The following is a 22,628-nucleotide window of genomic DNA, read 5'->3' on the forward strand; positions in this document are numbered from 1 at the left end:
ATAGTGACCACTCATGTGGGCCATCCCTACCATGAGGCAGGGTGATGTGGCGACTTCAATGCTGAGTGGGTGTAAGTAGTGGCAACCTCCACAGTCATTCCTTTTGAGCTTCCCCTGGCCATTCCCCTCTGTCAGAGGATAGAGCTATGCGTCCCATTTGGCCTGCCCTGTGCCCCGTAAGCTAGCCTACTGCCCCCGAGTGTGGTGAAGGATGCAGACTTCTAAAAATTAGCTCAGCTCCCTTCCTAACCCTCTCTCATTCTAGGTCATGGGATCTGTTCCTGTGGTCGATGCGTTTGTAAGGATGGTTGGTTTGGGAAGTTGTGTCAGCACCCAAGGAAGTGCACCATGACAGAAAACGAGAGCAGAATCTTTTGCGAATCAGCAGATGGCATCTTGTGCTCAGAAAAGGGTAAGTGTGGGGAACAGCGTATGAGCCTGTTCCAGGAGATGAAGAAGTACAACCTACGGTTATAAATTGTAGCACTTTCTTTCCTAGCCTCCTGGCTGTTAGACGGCTTTTCAAAATGGTGTTACAATACAGAGAACTCTTGTCATGAGGTCCTCTCTATTGTGTTTAGAAGCTTTCTTTCAGGCTTTGTTTACCAGCAGTGTGTGATGCTGTTTGGAGGTATACTTGTGGGTGTACATATCTATATGGGGCCATTGTGTATTGGGGAATACATCTTGGCATGATGTTCCAAGTGCTACAAGCAGCAGGTGTGTGTACATTTGCTAAACTTGTGCAAAGGAAATGCAGGATTTGACTGGAGTGAGCAGGCTCTCCCTCCCTCCCTCTTACTGTCAACTCCATTCATATCCATCAAAGTTTGATGAGTTCTTTTATTGTAGAGATTGTTAAATTGCTGTTAAATTTAACCTTGTTATATTGCAATTAGTTTTCACTTACAAACTGTACGTGGCTTCTTATTTGAATTAATGGCATTTGCACCAAATGCAGCCAATGGCGAGTCCAAGGGTGAAGTCTTGTCAGTGAGGAAGATAATAAAAGAATACACTAAAATAATGTAGGATGCTATTATTTTGTTCTTGTTAAAAAAACCCTCAGAATTCTTGATCTATTTAGCATCTTACTTTTCTAAAGGAAATGACCTTTTCAAATGCCAAATGCACCTCTGCCCATGTCAACTCTTTTCTCTTTCCCTTATGCCGATGTGGGCCACTTTCATGTTCATGATAAATGAATCATCTGCCTTTGTCACAATGGCCAGAACCTCTGCACCACACAACTTTAGCCATACAGAGAAGGCTTGTAGTGATAAGCAAAATTGCAGGTTCTACTGATGAACTGGGATGCCCCATCATGCCATGTTGCAAATTGCTTTTGAAACGCCTGCCAGTTTCTAAAACAGTTCACCACATGGCATAGCACCCTTCTGTTTGAGAGATACCCAAGCCTTGTCTGAGCACATGGTCGAAGTTTCATAGTCCATTAGATCCTTGTGATGGTGAATACACAGAGAACACATATGGCTGCTATCACTGACACAAGAGAGAGAAAGGTTAACCTGATGTTGCTTGAAGCTAGGAATGGAGGATCTCCAGTTGTTTTTGAACTCCAGCTCCCATCATCCCTGACCACTGGCCCTGTTGGCTGGGAATGACAGCAGCTGGAATTGAACAACACCTGAAGAGCCATGGGTCCCCCACCCCTGGTGTACAGAAGTGTCACAGGTTATTTTAGCAAGTTGGAATAGGAAGTCATTGTAAATGAGACTTCAACAAAACCAAGACTGACCCACTGTGTTTAAGTCTGAGTTCTGTTCAGCTACTGTGTATTCAGCTGAGCTTTTGAAAATAGAAAGCAAGGAAATTCCTTTCTTGGGCAAAGTGCTGAATGAGAAAAGTTCTTCATTGTTTTAGCATAAATTCTGCTTTCCATTCCAATAGTGGAATGTTGTTTTGAAATTAAGCAGTTTTTTAGGTATATGTTACATTAGTTCTCTCTCTGGATTTAATTGCAAACTATTTGTCTTGTAGACTATATACTGATACAACTACTTGTTTAGATTTTAAAGGGGGGAGAAGAATACAGATCACTGAACAATTTGCAAACAATTGTAAATAATCCATGTTATATTTACTGGCTTCTATTTGAAAATATTTGATAAATCTTCTATTCCAGATATGTGACACTGGCTTAAATTAGCCTAAGCAATACTATGGCAGAGCCATCCCACACAATCTAGATTTATTTATTTAGGGCATTTGTTTATTGCTCTTCAGCTGAAAAGATAGTCCTTGCCTGCAGGTTTACAATCTGAAAGACATAACACAAAAGGAAAAAGTGACAAGGATGGAAGAGGAAAAATGCAAACTTAGGCACCAGTTCTTAAAGTTAAGGAGGAGTTGCTTGAAGTCCTTTTGGGCAGCACCTCAATTCTATTTTAACTATTTCTCCCCCAAAAAATATATGATGGAGAGAGATTACCTGTCCTATACAATAATCATGCAATTAAACGTGTCATAACATGGCACTTAGTAGATATTGGATGGCTGTCCAATTTTTTTATTTTTTATTTTTTGCAGATCAGTCATTCATACTTGACCTCCCCCCCCACTATACCCTCATATTCCATCCTACTTACCTGCTGTATAGTCAAGTGAATTCAAATGATCAAGTGGCACACAGGTGCAGAACAAGGTATTTTAAAGGAAGTTCTGAAGACTTCTTCAGTGAACTTTCAGTAGAATTTTAGCAGACCTCCACAATGCAATTCCCACTGAGCTGAACACAACCCAACCACGTATTGGGGAGCATCCAGTGCTTGACCACCTTCTTGTTCTTTATAATGCCTTGTAGGGAGCAAAACAGGGCTTATCAAGACTGCGACTAGCTACTACTATACGATTTTTCAGAACTTTCAGGGCTGAGATTTGGGGCAAAATGCTCCCAGATATTTGGTTAATCCTTGTGGGGGGAATTGGAGAACTTCCAGGTGGGGGCAAGCTTACCTTTAAATATGGGGCAGCTGAGGATTTTATTTTTTAACAAGGGGGGGAAAGATGTTTTGCTACCACTTCAGGCAGCAGCCTAGTGGTGTTCCCTTTCAAGTTTTCAAGAACTACTCATTGATGTAGTGTCGTCCCAGGGGCATTCTTGGGTTGGGGGGAGAGGTGGCTGCACCTATTGAGTCCTATCAAAGTGGAATGGGGGATATTTGGCTAAAGGGATACATTTGGCTTAGTGGGTCTCAAGCTGTAGAGACCTGGACTCCAGAGTATTTCAAAGGCAAGCACAATTCTTTAACATAGGCAGTGGAACCTGGTCCATTAGGGCAAATGGGACACCATCGCATCAACCTCATACTGCCCTCAACTAGTCCCCACCAAACTGGCTTCTTACTTACATCCAGTCCAAGCTTCCTCCTCCTTAGTCACAGCTTTGCCCTTGCAGAACCCAGCAGACGACAATGGCAACAAAACTAGAATTAGTTGGGTCTGCCTGTTATTGGCTCTGGCAGACCACCTGTTGTTGGCCTCCCTGCCTTCCACCCTGCAGTCCCAATGGGCACCAGCCATCACTGAATGCAGGGGCAGTAAACACCGCTTCAGATGTCATGGACCTCAGCAACCCCAGCCAGTATGGCAAATGGTCAGGGACGATGGGAATGGTAGTCCGCAACATCTGGAGAGTGCCAAGTTGGCTGCCCCAGCTCTACTAAGTGTAAAGACCCACTTCAACTGCTGTATTCTGAGCCTTTACATCACAATAATTGCTGTGTATGTGCTGCAATTAAACAAAGGAAGGCTGACAGTTGCTCTGCTGCCTGGGGAAAAAAAGATTATGCTGTTTTCAGAGTTTGGAAGCTTGATTCTAGGCTGCTAATTTTAACTCAACTAATCCTAAACTGGCTCTCTCTTAATGCATAGGAGGACCTGCACCCTGATTCTAAGCAGTATTGCTTAAATTATTAGCCTCTAAGGGTTTTTTATTACTTGTGTGCTAGCACAGCTGCCTGTCTACCATATTGAGCAATTATATGCTGGTGAACGTGTCTTAAGATCAAGCTGTTAATGGAGCTTTGTATTTGGGGCAAAATTGGTTTTTTAAAATCAAATCTTAAAACATCTGGCAGCTTCAGTCTCAGCATAATTTCCAGATGTGTTTTCAGGTTTCTGACTGCAAGATTTATTTTTAAAGAATTTATTTTGACAGTTGTTTCTTCATATCAGCGTCACCGGCACATGCACCCATGATTCCTGATGGTGGGGGTATTGTAATTGAACCAATAAATTGCCTACAAAAGGACCCACAGCCCTGCGTGCCAGTGAAGCTAATGGTGGGACAGGAGACTAGCCTAAGTCTGCCACTCTTTGCTATGCCGTATGGAAACAGAAAGTGCCAGGACGCTCCAGGATCCAAACCCTGGACACAAGGAAGGGTCTTCCTCACAGATTTATCAAAATGATCCAGTAACTGTAACCTAATGAATCGGAGATGACTCCAAGGCAGAAAAAGGGATCTCAAAATGTTTCTCAGTATCTCATTCGCTTGGCAGGTTTCAGTCACTGTGTGTTTGTATTTAATGAATACAGCAAGTGCCTTGCTCTGCTAATTATTGTGAAGTCACTTCAAGATGCTTCATAGGAAGCAATTAATAAATGAACACATACACACACAAACAGAGAGAGAGAGAAAGAGTCTTTACCACTTCCCCAAACTAATCCCCCTCCCTATTTGGAGCCATCCCTATAATGAAATGAAGCAATATTAAGAGCCCTTTTGTTATTATTATTATTAGTAGTAGTAGTAGTAGTAGTAGTAGTAGTAACAACAACAATAATAATAATAATTAATAAATGTGGTATTATGAACAAAATATCCCATAGCATTATCTTATTTGCAGTTGCAACACTGAGTATCATTACATAATGAGGACTGGCTATTTAAGCCGGCAAGCAATCCAGCCAAAGTTAAACTTTTTTCCAACTCCCATTTATTCCAGTGGAGAGAGCTAACTCCTTTCCCCCATTGAAATCAAAGGGACTTGAAAGTGTTTCTCTTTGGTGGGATTGTGTCCCAGTTTTATGGGGCATGGGGAAAGGCACCCCTCATGGACTTAGGTCCTGGAATTCTACTGATTCTTTTTTCTAATATGATCCACAGTCAAATGTTTCTGGAGAAACAACCACCATTTGACTAGAAATGAAAATGGGTGTTAGAAGTGTACTCTACCTTCCCCATAGACAGAGGATAACAAAGTGCGGGTGTCTTACTCATATTACTTCATATTACTTCCTTTTTGTACCTGACAAATTCTAATGACTTCAGTGCCCTCAAGGATTATCTCCCTTGTCCCCTTCTCTCCTTGTTATCTTAGCCAACAACAACATCTTTTTAGTCCTATTGGGAACAGTAGCCTTGATTTCAGCACTCCAGAAGAAAAAGAAGAGCCTTGCTCTTCAAAGTAACTCCTGATTAAATCAAAATGGAAGGGGTGGGGATGGGGAGAGAAATCACCACAGGGTCTTATAGAGAACTCTTCAAGTTAAAGCACACCTCTGTAGCATTCTTCTCTTCAATAGGTTGTTATCTTGATTATCTCCTTGTAGACGATGGCTTATTAATAGGCACTGATTGTGTGTGCCTGAGATGTTCTAGGCCTGACGGGAAAAGCTCCATTGTTCTATAAGTGCCAGTGATGTTCTTTGTACTTTCAGGTTCTTGTCACTGTGGAAAGTGCATCTGTTCACCCCAGGAATGGTACATTACAGGGGAATTCTGCGAATGCGATGACAGAGACTGTGACAAACACGATGGCCTTATTTGCACAGGTGTGGTACAGTTGCCGCTGACCCCCTCCATTCAGCTCCACTAACTGCCCTCTTAAAATTGCAGGATAATGGAGGCTGAAAGCAGTTATCTAGTCTGCCAGCCACTACTACCCAAAATGGTGGAAGTTTCCATTCAACAGCTTCTAGCTCATCAACATACGCACTTTAGACCACGTTGTGCTACCGGCAGAAAGTCAAAACACCCAAATAGGGTTGCCTGCAGAGCAAATAGTTCCAAATAATGTGTTTTCTCCTTCAAATTCTCAGTTTTTGAATCTTAAATTTGGTTTGCCACATTTCAGCATCATTTTGCAAAAAATCCTCATGAAAATTGGTCAGCATTTTAGTGTACATTTCTCCTAATATACATATTTTTGTATGCTATTTTGTTGAACGTACACATTTTTGCAAGCCATTTCACCTAATATAATGCATTTTCCCCACATTATTTTCACTAAAATATGTATTTTATGCCTACCTTCCCTTAATATATACATTTTTGTACGCTTGTTTTGGTTGGAGAACTGGTGGAGTAGTGTCAGTTTTGAAGGATGGCTGTATTGCAGTTTGCATATTGTTTTTGAAATTGTGAATTTGCATTAAAATGTTAACTGAATTGAATATCTTCCCCACCTCTACTTTCAAATTTGGCCATAATTCACACGAGATGTGAGCAGAAAAAAATCGAAAGGACTTTAAAAAAGAAATGGGGCAGGAGCTGAAGGGGGTGAGGAGAAATATCAATTTCACACGTATAAACTTTCATAAGAAAACAGCAACCCTGTTTTCCTTACTGACAGGAAGGAGAAGCATATATCATAAGCAGTGAGCCAGTAGCGATGTAGAGGTTAGAGTGTCAAACTAAGACCTAGGAGGCCAGGGTTTAAATCCTCACTCAGCCATAAAGCTAACTGGGTGACTTTGGGCAAGTCACTATCTCTCAGCCTAACCTACCTCACAGGGTTGTTGTGATGATAAAATGAGGAGGGGGAGAACCATGTATGCCACTTTGAGCTCCTTGGAGGAAAGTTGAGATATAAATGCAATAATAAAGATCCATAAAGGTCCCATCTTAAAGGCCTTCAAACAGGCTCTGAAGATCCATGACGTGGTTCTGCCTTTGTTTATTTATCTTATTTTATTATTCTTTTTAGGTTGAAGATTGCCGGTAATTAAGGATGTTAGTGTTACAGCTAATTTTTCTTGTTTATTAATTTTCCTGTTATGGTGTATTATGGTTTAAATTTATAATTTATTATGAATTATATGTTGGAAGCTCCCCTTGAGAGGACCATAGAAGGCTGACTATAAATATTTTAAATACATAAATAACATCTCAGAGTCCCTCTCCAGAACCAATGTGGCACTGTCTGAAAACCAATTGAGCTTCTTCAGCAGTCAACAGGAATGCTTGAAAAACACGATTAATTGGCTTTTTTAATTATTATTATTAAATTCCCTCTTTCCTTCCGGTTCTCACCTCTATACCTTCCCCAAACCCACTCCCACAAAGGCTTTGGGAAGGGAGAGGGAATGACAAGGCATGGGAAGTCTCACTTCTACACAGAAGATGGCCTTCAAGGCCTCTCCTCAGCTGCAAATGGCACACAAGGAGTAATTTTCTGCCAGGGCTTGTTGTTAGAAAATGTCATCATTTCCAGCAGTGGATGAGGCCTTATGGATAGCAGCAGTGCCAGGGTGTGAACTTCATTTCAAGGGGAAAAGATCCAGTGCAAAATGGAGCAAGGTGTTTTGACTGGGGGAAGTTTGTATCCCTCTAACAAAGTCTCTGATTGTCAGTAGAGATAGAGTAGGTAGATTTATATTAGGAAGATCTAGGTTCCAAAGCCCCACTCAGCCATGGAGCTCACCAGGTGGGGGAAAAAAGTGGAGTTGCCCCATATATATCACCATGGTCTCTTTAATAGAATGGGGGTACAAATATGACCAATGAATACTCAGTTACTATGGATGTTTACACATTATACATTTAGTGCATTATTCCACTCCCCCCAAAAATCCTGGAAATTGATGGCTATATTTGCCAGCACCTGTAACAAACTACAGTTCCCAGGATTTTTTTTGGGGGGGACAGTAATGTGCTTTAAATGTATGGTGTGTACTTAGCCTATGAGGAAACACTTAAAAGGCTTATAGAGAAAGCAAGATTTAATTTGTTTCAGTAATCTGTCACATGCTTGGGGCTTTCCCAGACTGGTGTAATGTGTGGCACAGAGTTGTGTTTTGTTCATGAGACACCAATTGTTGCATAGGACCAGATGACTTTTGGTTAAGTCCCATCCTAAGTGATATTTTGTCACTTAAGAAAACGTGACTTTTTTTTGTTGACCATCCATGGTGACAGTGAGACACAAACTTGTTCACAATGTCCTTGATGGCTCTGTGCAGCTTCACCCCAGTGCTGGAAGGCACATTTCCCACAGTGCTCTTTTTAATGCCATCAGCTACCCCTTCCAGTAGCAAACCTCCTGCTCCTCCACAGATGATGAGATATTGCACTGAAACTGCTGAATTGGGGTTTGCCCTACTTTAGTGCTTAGAAAGAGAGCTACGTTTTTCAACTTGTGGAAAGAAACATCCTTTATCTTCTCTGGATGACCAGCCTAGTTATTGGAGAACATGTAGCACAATGTGAAATGTACTAGAACATCATGAAAGTGTGTGTGTGTGCACACGCATGTGAGTGTACGCTTATTGGACAGTGGCACAATAGCACATTTTAGCCAACAGCCATGCGTCTTGCCATCTGGCCTAATGTCTGGACACTTTCCATGAGAATGTCAAGGAGCCTGACAGCTTTTCTCATGACGTGATGGCTGGCAATTAAAGGTCTAGCCATCTGTCTTCTGCCAAGAAATCATATACAGTGAATGCCAAACAGAAAAAAAGTAGCTATAAAGGGATGAGATAGGAGAAGGATGTTTAGTGACATTAAACCTCTCTTTGCTTGTCAGGAACATATATACTTTGAAGGACAAACACTCTCTTGCTGTTTCCAGTTTTGACCTTGAAACAGTAGATGAGCTTTGGGAGAAACCAGCTAAGCAAAGGCCTACTTGCGTTTGAGAAACTAACTCAGGGATGACAGGGAATCTGTGACCCTCCAGAGGTGATTGGACTCCATCTCCCATCAGCTCCAGCCTGCATGTCCAATGGTCAGGGGTGATAGGAGTTGTAGACCAACAGCATCTGGAAGGCCGCAGGTTCCCCGCCCCAACCTAACCTGACATGCAATCTCTTTATGGAATGTGTTCCCCAGGAAGGCTCCACTGGCACTGAGATGCCCTTGAGGTGCCAGAGACTTTTCCCCCTCCAGGTTTTACTTAAAAAAGAAATAGAGGGGAAGCCTGCAACCAGGTTATTTGTGTGCCGGCTCAGTGTCCAGGTGCTGTTGTGCTGTCCATTCTTATGGTTACTTAGTTTTAAACTGGACTTGGACAGCCCTTCAAATAGGGGAGGCCTTCAAAAAGAGGGCTGTGTTCTGTAAAGTAGGACACATGGCCACCCTAGGAATATGGCAGAGAATTGGACACAAGAGGCTCCACAAAGTGGAAGCTGAAGCAGAGGGAGCAAGTTATTCGCTGATACAAGGGAAGAAGACAGTGCTCGGAGCATGAGCCAGGGCTGTGAGAGGTAGGCATGAGTTTGGGGACAGCAAGCCCTCCATCCTGGGTCCTGAATCTTAACCTTGTCCTGTACAGCCCTACTGTTATACACTGGGCTGCCCTTGGAAAAAATGTGCAAGGGATGAGATTTGGATTTAGATCCAAGAGCATACACCAGTGTCTCCAGCCCACATAGTTTAAGTGTCTCCAGAGGACTGAAAAGCAGAAGACCCTCAATTTCCTTTGAACCCTGAACTGCAGGACGAACACTGCAGCTAAGCACCACAGAGGCAGCGGGAAGTAAACTCTGATGGCTTAATTTAGTGCTTTCTTGACAGCAAACTCTTTAGTGGGCACTTCTGGTGACTTAATCAAATTGTAAAGTGAGTTCTGTCCATCAAGAGAAAATATGTACAGGGGAAAACAAAGCTGTTTGATGGTTTGTGGCATTTGCAAAGCAACTTATGTTTAATGAAGTACATTTCAATTATGGATAATTATAGCTTGTGTTGTTCTGTTCCAGGAAATGGTATATGTAGCTGTGGAAACTGTGAGTGCTGGGAAGGTTGGACTGGAAATGCTTGTGAAATCTGGCTTGTGGCAGAATACCCCTAATGCTGCCACAGAACACTGAAGACTGAAGGATCCCTGGTTTGGTGCTTGTTTATTTTAACTTAGGCTGCTAGAATACTCAAATGCAAGACAAATTTTAAAACAAGCAAATCCACCACTAGAAATAAGTGAGCACTGCAGAATATTTCTGGGTGGAGGGAAATCCAATAAAATCAGGACACCTATCTGTTGTATTGAATCTGCTCTCAATGCAGTCAGTGGGAACAGGACGAGAGCCCTCTGATGTCATAAAAATATAGCATAGCCTATAAGAGTGCCACAAATAATCTTTGCTGGAAATTGCACAGACAAGATGCATTGTATAATGTATTTGAGTGATTGAATTTCAGCTTTGTTGTGTAATAACTGAATCTGTATGAAAAAGCTGGTTCAGGAACATGTGAAACATCTGAATGGGGGGGATGTCTTTGACCCTGATGCGCTCTCTCTCTCTCTCTCTCTCTCACACACACACTTCTTTCTCTCTCTCTCTCTCTCTCACACACACACACACCACACACACACACCACACACACACACACACACCTCTGTTCTGTCATCCCACTCACCATCCTTTCCATACACCTCTTGTGGCTGTTTGGAAGGGTAGGAAAGATGGGGTAGGAAGGAGGTGGATGAGGAAATTTCTCCCTTCATGAAGGTGTTGCTTTTTTCTATAGGGGCTGAGCTGAAACAACTTCACCTTGTTTTATATTTAAAAAATAAAAAGTGTCAAAATGGTTTCCTACATCAGTGATTTTTGGCACATGCTGAAAACACATTTGTGTCATTTCAGTGGTGTTCCTCAGTGCCGTTTTCATTCTCTTTTGTTCCATCAGTTGCCCCCACTATCCACAATTCTATTGGCTGTGATGAGCCATGTGGTGTGGCAAAGGATTCTGCAATGCTTCCTCTGATGCCACAACACTGGGAACCCTCGTGAACAAAATCACAGGTGTTGCTGCAGCCAAGTAGAATAAATCGTAGTGTAGCTACATGCGGCCAAAGTCTGTGAGGGTGGAGGAGGAGGAGGAGAAGCTGCAAGGGACACCAGATAGAAGGGAAACAATGCAAATGTTTGTCAAAATGAGTATTTTTCAGTAATCTGTTTATTTGCAAAATATGTTCCACTTTTGAATAGAATATCTAAAGTATACAGGGCGTTGAATGCTGTCCCTAAATGTATGTGTCTGTATGAATTAATAGTAAACCCTTCCTTCCTGAGCTATCAGAAACTCTTTTTCAGGCAAGCAGAAGTGAATTGGCAAAAGTAATACAGCAGTACCTATTATGTAAGCATCAATTTGGGTAATTCCTCACCCTGACCCCAGAGGGTCAGAGACCTGGAAAGAAAAGGACCATGAAATACAGGGGAAATGGCTTGCTTATAGACTTCCTCCACATGGAGGCATAAACCACCAGGCCTGATTTCAAGGCTACCTCCAGATGGCTCCTGTTTCATGGGCATTGGTCCACAGGACTAAGAGTACTGAAGTGCTGAAATCAAGTGCTGAAACCATCCAGCCCACCACCAAGCATGAACACACATTTTTGAAAGATTGTGATGGAGTTTGGAAGTGTCTGAAAGAGCAAGAAACTGTGGGCAAAGCTGAGTTGGTAACTGTCTTAACGCCAACCATTTTATCGGAATACGTGCCTAGCGTTATCTAGTGATGAATCTGTCCGTCTCACATCAGGAGACAGGACAAGCCTGAGAGCACAACATAATGTGCATCTACATTGTATTTCTTCATTGAGATGCTTAGGGTGGGGCTATACAGGTTTGTGAAGCAACAAGGTCAAGAAGCACTCTGGGGATGCCACAGCTTAGATTTTGGTGAGAAAAAATGTATGTATATGTATGTGACTCACACCTGATCTGCCCTGAGGGCCCCAAACCCATCAAAAAGAAGTAGAGGACCTGCTTTTCTGTCAGGAGCCATATGCCAGTGGGGGGCAAAGTTAAAGCCAGTGGTGAACAGGTGCAGAGCCAAAGTGGGCAAGGCCATCCCTTCTCTCTCTCTCCCCCCCTCTCTCCCCCCCTCTCTCTGGTGCCTCATTTTCCCTCTCACATGAGATCTGCTTCTCTTTCTCCTTCTCCACGGAAGGCAGCATAAAATAAAAAGGGTTACCCAGCCTTGACTGTTCTGTTTGACTTGACAGATCACAAGTTCTGCAGGTCAGGCATAATGAATGAATTCACAATTCAGTATCAAATCATTGGCTTAGCTCAGGGGTAGCCCAGTTGTTGTTGGACTGAAATTCTCAAGGGCCCCAGCTAGAATGGCCAATCATCAGGGATACTGGGAGATGGAGTCTAACAACATGTGGAGGGCACCACATTGGCTATCCCTGGCTTAGTTCTTAATTACATATAACCTTCTCATGTTACATTAGGAATACATACTGTCTGATCTTTGATGTAAAGTAAATTTGATGTAAAGTTTATATGACTTTAGGAGTGCCTTTTTATGTGCGTAACATACTCCATTATCACATATAGTATTCATCAAATCAATAGAAAAAAATGAAACTGAAGGTTCACCAATGGAGGCAGGTCAGTTTACCCAGGTCTGATAGGGTCCTGCGCAAAGTCATACTCTGATGGTGGAGCATTAGGCCAGAAAAAAGATTTAAATAGTGCATCCAGGGCACCTATCAGTGGTGAGTCCAGCCCCTTTAACTGCCCAAACTTGGTGGCATCCCAAGTTCATCTGTAGCATAATTGCGGGCAGTCAAAGCTATTTAGACCATGCCAATGCAGAAAATTGAAATTGTGGATTTAGAAAAGTAAATACAAATAGGTCAGTCTTAGGAACATTTTTTTTTATTTTCAGTGGTGAAATGCTGCTCAGTGTGGTGTTCACATTGAATTATGAAAAAATGCACAGCTCTCGGGGAGTTCCCTGCTATATTTACATATAATTACTTTTTGTACATAGAGAATTGGCAGCCCTTTAGTTCCTCAGAGAAAAAAAATTACATACATTTTCTTTTCAAAAAGTGCTTACATTCTATGTAAATGATAGTAAATGCAAATTGATTAAATGTTTGGGGAAATACTGTATTCAGATATAAAAGTTTAATATATTATTTTGTTGCAACGCATTGGATGTCCATATTCAGATTTTGGATTGACCCATAACTCAAAAACAAGGAAAGACCAATTGCAAAATATATATTCTTAATTACTGTAGAAACTTGGTTTCTTTTTTGTAGAAAGAGCATGTACTGTTTAAATAGGAAACCGCTACCATAAAGAAAAAGTGTGAAACTTACAGAAGGCCAGTATTTCCTGGATATGAAAAGTCCCCCACCCACTCATACACCCCTCGCACCCACAAAGCACAGCAGTCTTCATGTGACATTATTTTTCTCTTGAAAAAGCGTAAGATGTACCTCTTATCAGAGCCTGTATTCAGTGACCTCTAAATGTCTGTGCATAATTTATTAACAGGAGTTATGTGCATGCATAATCAGGTAGATATTCCTCAAAGCTGTTCTATGCCATCTTTAAACTTCAAATATTGCACTTCCAAAAATATTGATGCATTATTACCAGAAGGTTTACAGTGAAGCAATAATTAAAAATAATGGTTGCTGCTTTGACTAGAAACTGTTATGAAAATATTTTTATATATAAGACCTATGTGGTTTTTGTGAACCTATAGCAACTGGAGTAGTCATCTACATGTTGGTTGGGCTTTATTTATGTAGAAACATACAGGCTGGAACATAAAGAGTCCAATTAATATGTTGTAAGTTGGGTATGGTTAGATCCCTGTGACTGGATCTAAGCCACATTGGTTGCATTTGAATGACAGAACTGCATGGTCAACACTGATCTATGTAGTATGTTGCTACATGCTCACTTAATTTAAGAGACTCAAAACAAATGCTACTCCTCACTGAAAGCATACATTGGCCCTGATGTAAACGCTTACATATGAAGTGGTTTCTGATTCTTGTCCTGAAAGCAAATGCTCTGTGCACACTTTTGTGTTCTACTGTGCCTACAGAGTTCCATGCATGTATCAGAGCCATTAGACTGCAGCCTTTGCATTTACTTGTGTTTGCATGGAAGCTGTAAAAGGGCTTGAGCTAGGAAACATGTCTCTAAACAAATTGAATGCCATGCTGTACTTGTTTTTCTTCAGTGTTTAATGTACTAGCTCCAAGGTCTAAAATACTTACAGAAGCAGAAAGGTGAAACGTTAAGGCCAACATATGATCTCCTTTTGAAGGGCAACTCTATTAAAATGCAGGGGAGGGGCTCCATGAATCCAGTGGGCTCAGGCTTTTACGTCCGTTCATATAACTTGCAGAAATGGCCAGATACCATAGGTGAAAAGGAATATCATGCATGACATTATTTCTTCTTGTTTATGTAAACTGTGCCAGCCACACTTTATCTGGCATGAGTTGATTTTATCAGATGACTGATGTGAACTAGGGAGCTGGGAGATAACTGCATACCTACAGAGGCTGAGGTGCCATTTGCTCAGTCCATATCTTTGTACCTCAATTCACATGTAAACCACTTTCTCAGTGTAATGCATGCATTTTGCAGGTAGGTGCCTGTAGGAACAACCCAATTTGTTCCTGAGGTGCTACAGTATCTTACAGTTTAACAAGGTTAATTCTCTGTAGTTAAGAGGAGAAATGGTCTATTTCCACTGGTAGAAATGACTTCTAGACAGGAGATGAGCCAATGTTGACTGTATAAATTCTTAGGATGCACTGTATTTCTTACATCTAATGTACTTAGTCATCTGTCTGGCTGCCTTTAGACTGTCCCCTGCACTACAGTACTTGTTACCCTTGCTAGCAATAGCTGTGAGGCTTGATTATGTAAACACTCTAGTCAGGAACTGATAATGCTCAACAACTCTCAGCCAGTTGCATGCAGTTAGGCACATTGCAACTCGTTGATTTCAGTGCGTTTTAGCATACTGTATAAAATCAAGTAGTATGTGTTTCATGCCTACTAATCCTATCCTTTATGCCATTACAGGGACCTCTCGGCCATTTACAAGATAAGATGACAAGCAGGCACATTCCCTTACAACACAAGTATGAGAGTGAAATGTTCTCAACCAATAGCAGTGATTCTTACCCTACCCCTTTTAAGACTGTGAAGGAACATGGGATGGATTTTAGCAATCAACAGCAAACAAACAAAAGTGGCAAGCCATAAAAATGGGTTCACCACATCAAAAAATCAACAATTGAGGTACAAGCAAGTCATCCCACCTGCAACATACTTCGGGATAAATCAGCTGTAATATCTTAGTAAAACATTGCACAGTTTTGTGGGTTGCCCCTTTTGTTCACATGTTCCTCTTCACCAACCTTTGCACAGTTCTGATTTAAGAGAAAGCATAGTGAAATTGGGGAAGACTGAGATAACAATGCCTTTGATGATGGGACACCATCTCAGCTGCATTTAGTAGCAGATCTGGGTGACGTATAGATAGTGAAACCCTTTGCCCAGTGGGAACCAAATGGTTGTCAGTTTCACTCACCCTTCCTGAGAACCTACCTTGCTACAGTTGATTAGGCTATAAGATTTTATCTTGGATGCCATATACTTGCCCACATAGCCAGTTCAGCACGTGTACTATAATAAGGATTCTCCATGGCCATATGATTAAGTATTGCCCTGGGCTCCTACTGGGAGGAAGGGCAGGATATTAATAGAATAAATAAATAAATAAATAAAATAATACATACAGAAACATGAATCTAATATGGCTTGTTGCTTTTATATAGACTGTCCTCTTAATTCTAGAAGTAACACGTCCCTTGACATCTATGTTGCAATGTATACTTTTATAATGGAATAACCTAATACTTTCAAAATATGGATCTTCAAGCCAATAAAATGTTCAGTAAAAAGTAGCACTACAGACTTTCTGAAATGGTGCCACTTGAAACTACAGGTAGAACATTGCTATGTTTGAATTCTTCCCACATGAAACAATCCCCCCCGAAGTCTTTCCTTATCCACGCAGGTGTATGTGTGTATATGTATGTATGTATGTAACAGTTATATAGGTGTTAAGAATTGTGCCACAATTCAGTGCAGATGGGTCTTGTAAATTCATTCAGGATATTGTCCCCTAAAATTTGGAGGACAGCTCCTGGGGGGCAGGGGGACATTTTGGCCACAGTCCAGAAAAGAAGTAAAATATCAGCCTTGATAAACATAGTTCACTTTGTTTCCCTTCAGGGAGAAAGAATCGTATTGGTACAGATTTTTTCTCTGCCAGAAGTAATTGTATCTGTCCATCCCTATGTACAGACTCCCACCTATCTCTATTGAAAGACTAAGAACCCAACTCTTTGTGGTGAAGGAATCTTTCCTGAGATCTTTTCTTTATTTCAAAGCAGTGTTAATTTGGTTGGAGAAAGAGCATTGGGGCAGAGTGTTTAACCCTTTTCTCTCCAGGTCATGTGACTGATCAAAATTGTTCCCCTGAATCTGCTGTTAGCCCTACTTGGGGAGGGGGAATAGAGGCATTATACAGGTACCTGTATTTTACACCAGTGAAGCTAACAACAGCTTTGATGGAACAATTTAAACCATGGGGGAAAGGGTTAAGCATCCACTATCCCTGCACTGATCACTATCCTCAAAGCTGCTCTGAAGCAAAGAAAAAGACATTGGGAGACCCTATCATTACTCTCTTACATCACATTAAACATATTGGGATAAAATACCTCCTTTTGCTTATGATTTTTTAAAATAAAAGAATAAAAATAAATTGTATTTAAGTATTCATACCCTTTTGATGTCAAAGTTAAGCATTTCAGTGACATAAAAGAGAAGGTATACATGCCAAATCATGTAATGTCATATCATAATGGCACTATGGTAGTGAAAAATTTATCCCGTTTGTAAAAATTAGGGGGTCTTTCCCTCCCCCACCAGCAAAATCTTTATTGCACATAGCTGTTTATTTTTATATGCCTGGATAGGTTAATATAAATTTGAAGAAGTTAACTTAAATTGCTGCAGGGGGAAATAATTTCATACAAATATTTTATAAGTCAGTTTGAAAGTAACTTCAAGGAGAGTAAATGCTAAAGTGCAAAGTGTGTTGCAAACATGTATATATTATATTCCTCTTAGGTCCCTATAGAGTGTATGAGTGTTGATGAACTAGTAGGAATTCCTGTGCATCTCTGGAATTCTTCATAGACCGAACAAAAATGATACTTAATTCAGTATTTTAGCAAGAGATAGATTTTTCATGCATTTAGATGAAATTTTGCAGAATAAAACTTTAGCCAAAATAAAACTGAATGTTTTGTTTTAATGGCTGAAAGGATGAAAGTTGCACTCGTATCCCACTTCAATCCATCACCCAGATCCGATGAGGAGTTTGGGGTAAACAAGCTGTAATTAATGCTCAGAGCTCCTTCATCTACATTGCCTTCCTCGTGTATCTCAGCGGAAACAGCTCCCTCTGTTAACATGAACAGTGAAACTCAACATGCCCACGAAATCCATGAGTGCAAACTGATTTCTGGATCAGGGTGAATGGATGTCTGATTCCCCACTGAGATTAGAACTGTATGAAATAGCTGTGGTCTGTCATTACTGTATTTGTTCACTGCTGGTAATGCTGCCTCCTCTTGAATGCCTTTGCAGCCCTCTTGGGGATTAAGCTAAAGCCAACACAACAAAACATGCAAACTGAGAAAGTTGGAACACAAACAGGGTGTACATGGAAGTATATAACACACACAATCTGTAAATACAAATTGATTCCATCAGGTTTACTGTACAGTTCTTTAGTAACAGACAGTTGAAAAGAAAGTTTCACTTGACAGCAAATTAATTTGAGAGGGAACAAAATGGTGACATCTTGTCCTGGAAAACAGCAAGAGAGGTAATATATCAAGGAGCTAAAATTTTCTTTGGCATGGTCGAGGGAGAGAGATTGAGTTTTGCCCAACTATTTACATGATGTTTTGTTATACTGCTGCCAATGCAATGTTACTTTGCACAATGCTTTTTTGTTGTCGTAAAATATCAAATGGTGGTTTTTTCTCTCAATATGCTTTCATACAAATATTTTATTCAATATGTTGCATCTGGGTATACAACAAAATGGTAATAAACACAAACTGTACAATGCAGACAAACTCGTTGCTTATGTCAGTTTAGGAGTACACACCAACAGGTCTGATACACATAGCCTACTACATGCAGTTCATTGTTACCATCCTCTTCCCATGCAACAGATGAGACAAGAGACAAACTTCAAGGAGCAACCAAAGCACAAGAAACAAAGAATCCTCTCCTCTGTGGTGAAACAGATACTCAAGATAAAGCGGTTTAAGACCCTTCCAGTTAGAGAAGTGAACACCTATGGAGGCAACTTATGTAAATGGCAACCAAAGGGGACTTTTTTGTGTTAAGTTCTACTGACAGTACAGTACCAAACATTCACACTACAAAAATAAAGTCAGCCTTTATATTATATTAACCACTCAAGTGATTGGCATGGTGATATGAGTTTGCATGTTGGAAAATTAAATTGATGTGTTTCAAAGGACATTAATCCCATTTTGATTATGTCTCATAGGCGTCTCCATATATGGAAATATAAGGACTCGATACTACAGGATGGGACCAGAGGGTTATGGTGAAATGAGTACAGTCTGGCTCAAGATGTGGCAGGGGCAGAAACATTTTCTTTGCTAGCCTTATCAAATAAATTGCAAGAGCTGATAATATATATCCTGTCTCCATATTCCCCTCCCCATTGCTAAAGTTAATTGCATATTCCAAATCTGCCCCTCTCCCTCTTCATACAATATGAAACTGATACCAAAATTCTGCAGAAAAGAGAAGATCCATTTCACATCTTTTCACAATGATCTCCTGTTTTGGAGCTTTCCGAAGTTTTTGATTCCAGTAGCTTAGTATAGAAACTTAATTTTCTATCTAGAATGAAAGTAAGCAGGCTCCTAGAAGAGGATCTCTAGACAATAACACAAAACATTTCACATTTGAGAGCGAAGTATGGATAGTTGACAGACCTGGCAGAGACCTTCAGTTTCAGTGTTTGCAATACAGCCGTTGCTCAGAGTACCTGCATGAGCAGGCCACACCAGCCGCTGATCCCCCTGAACATAAATTGAGGGGAGTTGCTTCTTTTTGTTCGTTGTGGCAGGAAACCAATCTTGATAAAAAATGAAAAGGGCCTTCTTCACAAGAGGATGATCTGAGAAAGCTACTGGCCAAAGGGATTACAGGATTTATTTTGGTTTTGCACGTACTGTTTTAATTGCTTTTAATCAGCTCTATAGTTTCTCTGTCTTTTTTGTTTTATTCAATGCTTGGAAAATTGAGCTTTTTATGTGCTTCACTCATGTGGTTAAAAAGAACCAACTTTAAACAGTCTCTTGCCTTAAACGGGCATAAAAGAAAAAATAAAATGGTCTAAATAGTCATTTTGTATATTTCTAATTAAGCAGCATCATATAACCTACTTGGACACATATTGTTTACTTGTTAAATTAGAAGCTGTTATGAAAATCATGTAAGCATCCAGAGTTAATTAATGTTCAGTCTAGTTAACCACCTAAGCAGGCTGAACATTTGAAAAGACCATCATTTATGTTAATGTAAACCAATTTTTAAAATCCATTCTGAAAATACAGTCTCATAAATGAAATGATAAATAAACATGAAAATGAACACCTAGTAGTTTAATACATGGTCTTCCAGAACTGAGGTACATTTTGGTCCATACCATGTCTTCTGCTTTTATCAAGTTTTCTAATAAGTACTTTCAAACTCCTTACCTGTTTATATAATGTTTTTACAGCATTTTTCTCATATCCCCTAGGACTTGTGACCATTTTTCCTTTCAATTCTCAATTGGCTTAAACACCACTCTAAACTGATATCCAGGAAACATCATTTATTTTATTATGCAATTGAATGGTAAAAGTTATTGGCCTTGTAATCATGTTAGAATTTTCCTAGGTTCATGTAGTACAATGGAAAGAATACTGAGATCAAGGCAAGGCACCGTAAACCTAGCAATTTTGTGGGCACATATTAGCCTAAGAAGCTGAACCAGAAACATGTAGTACAGATTAAATAATACAGAGGGTATTGAACTCTGCATGCTGAGCTTTTAAAAAAAGAAACACAAAGGAACTCTTTAAATATGTCCTGTTTAAAAACTTCCCTCTTTTTTTTAAACACTGAAAGTATTAAAGTATATTCTACCCTTTGCATTGGTGCTGCAAAAAAGAACACAACTATTTCCTTGCCCATGCGTTGCTGAATAAAAGAGTGGACTACAGCCAAAAAATAAGGGTGGGGTTACATTCCATTTGTTAAAAACAGGAAAAGGATTCTATTGTTTTGAAACTGACTTAGGTAGCACAATTTTCATTCATCTTAATTTTTTTAAACTTTCAAATAATGAGGACTAGTAGATGAAAAATGACCCTTAGTTCAGGCCTACAAGGCCTACAGAGTTCTTTGGACCCACTTTCCCAAAAATGTGTGGGTCTTGCTCGCTGGGCAAGGCAAATGTTACCATTACCAGTAAGCCTGTGCTATGTATAAAACACACACACAAAACGAAACTACCAGGGGATGTCAAACATTGGCCTCAGGAGATTGTTGATTGGCCATGCTTGATGCTTTTCCCTCCTCAGCAATGCCAACCGCAAGAACACACTAAAGAGTATTCACACATTGAATCCCCATTTGTTAACTCCTATTGATTCTATCGATCCTATTCTTCAACAGGTATAATACCTAAAAGGGCTTTGAAGGCTCCCGATTCCCTGATTGCTTTTCAAAACTAAACCACCAGCAATATTTAAATCTGAGAGAAACACTATCCCTGCAAAGGAGTCACACAGACAGCAGAGCGAGCAGCCTTGTAAAAAAGGGGGAAGAAGAAAAAATCCATAATAGCACTGGTTTACAGCATCTATCTAGAAATTACTTATTATTTTGTGTGCTACAAAATTGAACTTAAAACACATGGGTTTCCTGGACTCAAAAGAGGGAGTATGGGTAACTGTCAGCAGGCAGGTTATCAAGTGTACTTGTGAAGTATGCCATTCACATGAGGAGTCACAGTCACAGAAAAGATATTAAAAAGGCATTCCATATCTGGTAGGGCATTCCATGGTCTGAGTTCAGCTGGTTATTCAGGTGTCTTCTTTGCTGTGGGAGGAGTTACAGGTTGAGATTTATCTGCTTGCAACAACCTAGTTTGGAACAAGTGAAGAGCAAGCATTTGCTTGCCTCCAGCTGATCTGCAGATACCAGAGTGAGACAGTCTTTCAAGGATAAAGTGCTCAGCCGTACTTAAGAGAGCTCAGTAAGTCACGATACCCATGAGGATCTGGCTATGTTGTCTTACTCTTGTTAACTGGTTTGCCTCCATTCATTATTGCCGATGCACTTGTGCTTTTACTTGGAGTCACCCCAGCTTTTGGCACTGTTTCTCCAACATCATGCAACGATGGTTCTCGATACATGGCAACTATATGGGAAAAGGAACAGGGAGAAGAAAAAGAGCAAAAAACATATAAGCAAAAAAGCAAAAGATCCCAACATTCTACCCTCCTTTAGTCAATTTAATTGAGAGTTGCTGCTTTTTTTAATGTTTTTTTTTTTAAAAAAAAACACCAATTTTGGATCTTGCCATTTCTTCCTTCTTCCATCACTTCTGATGTGTATAAAGTTATGGCGCATTCAAGAGATCAGTACATCTTGAGGCTGGATGAGATTAAAATCTACAACAGTGGTTCCCAACCGTTATAAGTACAGGATTCCCTTTGTAACCTCAAAAAAGTTTGCGACACCCCCCCATGCTTACTGCTATAATTTTAGTCTCTGTTAACTGAAAAAATATATAATGAAGCATTAAAAATGTCACTTTTTATTCATCACAACAACAAATGTGATATTTATTACCTGCCCTTCACCACAGCTTGGAAGTAATTCGTTAGGAAAAACGAATTAATTGTAATTTATTGCTTTTTTTAGGAACGAGTGGGTAATTTCTTTACATTTTGATTGTAATAACATGAAGAATAAGTTTATTACTTTTGAGCTGTAATTGTAATGTTTTCAGCATTACTTTTGGGTGATACGGGGGGGCATGGGAAGCATTCTGCTCCTTTGATTTGTGGATGAAAATCATGTGCTTATGTGCATCATACTCTGTGGGTGTTTAGGAGGCGACGAGGGAGGTGGAGAGCCGGACAGGGATGGAATGAAGCCACTCTGGGCTCCTGCTGGGAAGAAGGGCAGGATATAAATCAAATAAATAAATAAATACAACACAACAATTGTTTAAAAAATGGACAGTGGTGGAGAAGAATGGAGTGGAGGGCAAGGAGGCAGCCATAGAGTGGACATGAAGAACTGTGGAGGTGAGAGACGATGACATTTGTGTGTGTGTGTGTGTGTATGTTTATACTGCATTTGCACTTTGAGGGAGTAGCCCTCCCTGCAGGGCTGGCTCCAAAGGGTGGCCAGGTGGGGCCCTGGTCCCCTCCGACCCTCTTGCACAATTTGCGGCAGGATCGCTGCAG

The 22,628-nt window shown here is 40.5% G+C and overlaps 2 protein-coding genes across 7 annotated transcripts in view; one reads left to right on the forward strand and one right to left on the reverse strand.

Moving 5' to 3' along the window:
* ITGBL1 (integrin subunit beta like 1) overlaps positions 1 to 18,549 on the forward strand; it is a 256,018-nt gene extending 237,469 nt beyond the window's left edge. Inside the window, exons 9-12 of one of the 3 annotated variants that reach the window (XR_009762710.1) lie at positions 266 to 412; positions 5,686 to 5,799; positions 9,949 to 15,270; positions 18,291 to 18,549. Coding sequence is in view for 1 of the 3 variants with exons in the window: in XM_061626598.1 (XP_061482582.1) it covers positions 266 to 412; positions 5,686 to 5,799; positions 9,949 to 10,040 (353 nt within the window). In the remaining 2 variants the exon portion in view is untranslated. Of the gene's footprint in view, positions 1 to 265; positions 413 to 5,685; positions 5,800 to 9,948; positions 18,104 to 18,290 lie in introns of those variants that run through there. The other 2 variants (XR_009762711.1, XM_061626598.1) reach the window with 2 other exon arrangements.
* FGF14 (fibroblast growth factor 14) overlaps positions 18,214 to 22,628 on the reverse strand; it is a 525,484-nt gene continuing 521,069 nt past the window's right edge. For all 4 annotated transcript variants that reach the window (XM_061626601.1, XM_061626600.1, XM_061626599.1 and 1 more), the window contains one exon: positions 18,214 to 21,571. In XM_061626601.1, the coding sequence (XP_061482585.1) occupies positions 21,435 to 21,571 (137 nt within the window). In that variant the 3' untranslated portion in view covers positions 18,214 to 21,434. The remainder of the gene's footprint in view (positions 21,572 to 22,628) is intronic.

The sequence above is a fragment of the Rhineura floridana genome, chromosome 5 (genome assembly GCF_030035675.1).
Source record: "Rhineura floridana isolate rRhiFlo1 chromosome 5, rRhiFlo1.hap2, whole genome shotgun sequence".
NCBI classification, from domain to species: domain Eukaryota; kingdom Metazoa; phylum Chordata; class Lepidosauria; order Squamata; family Rhineuridae; genus Rhineura; species Rhineura floridana.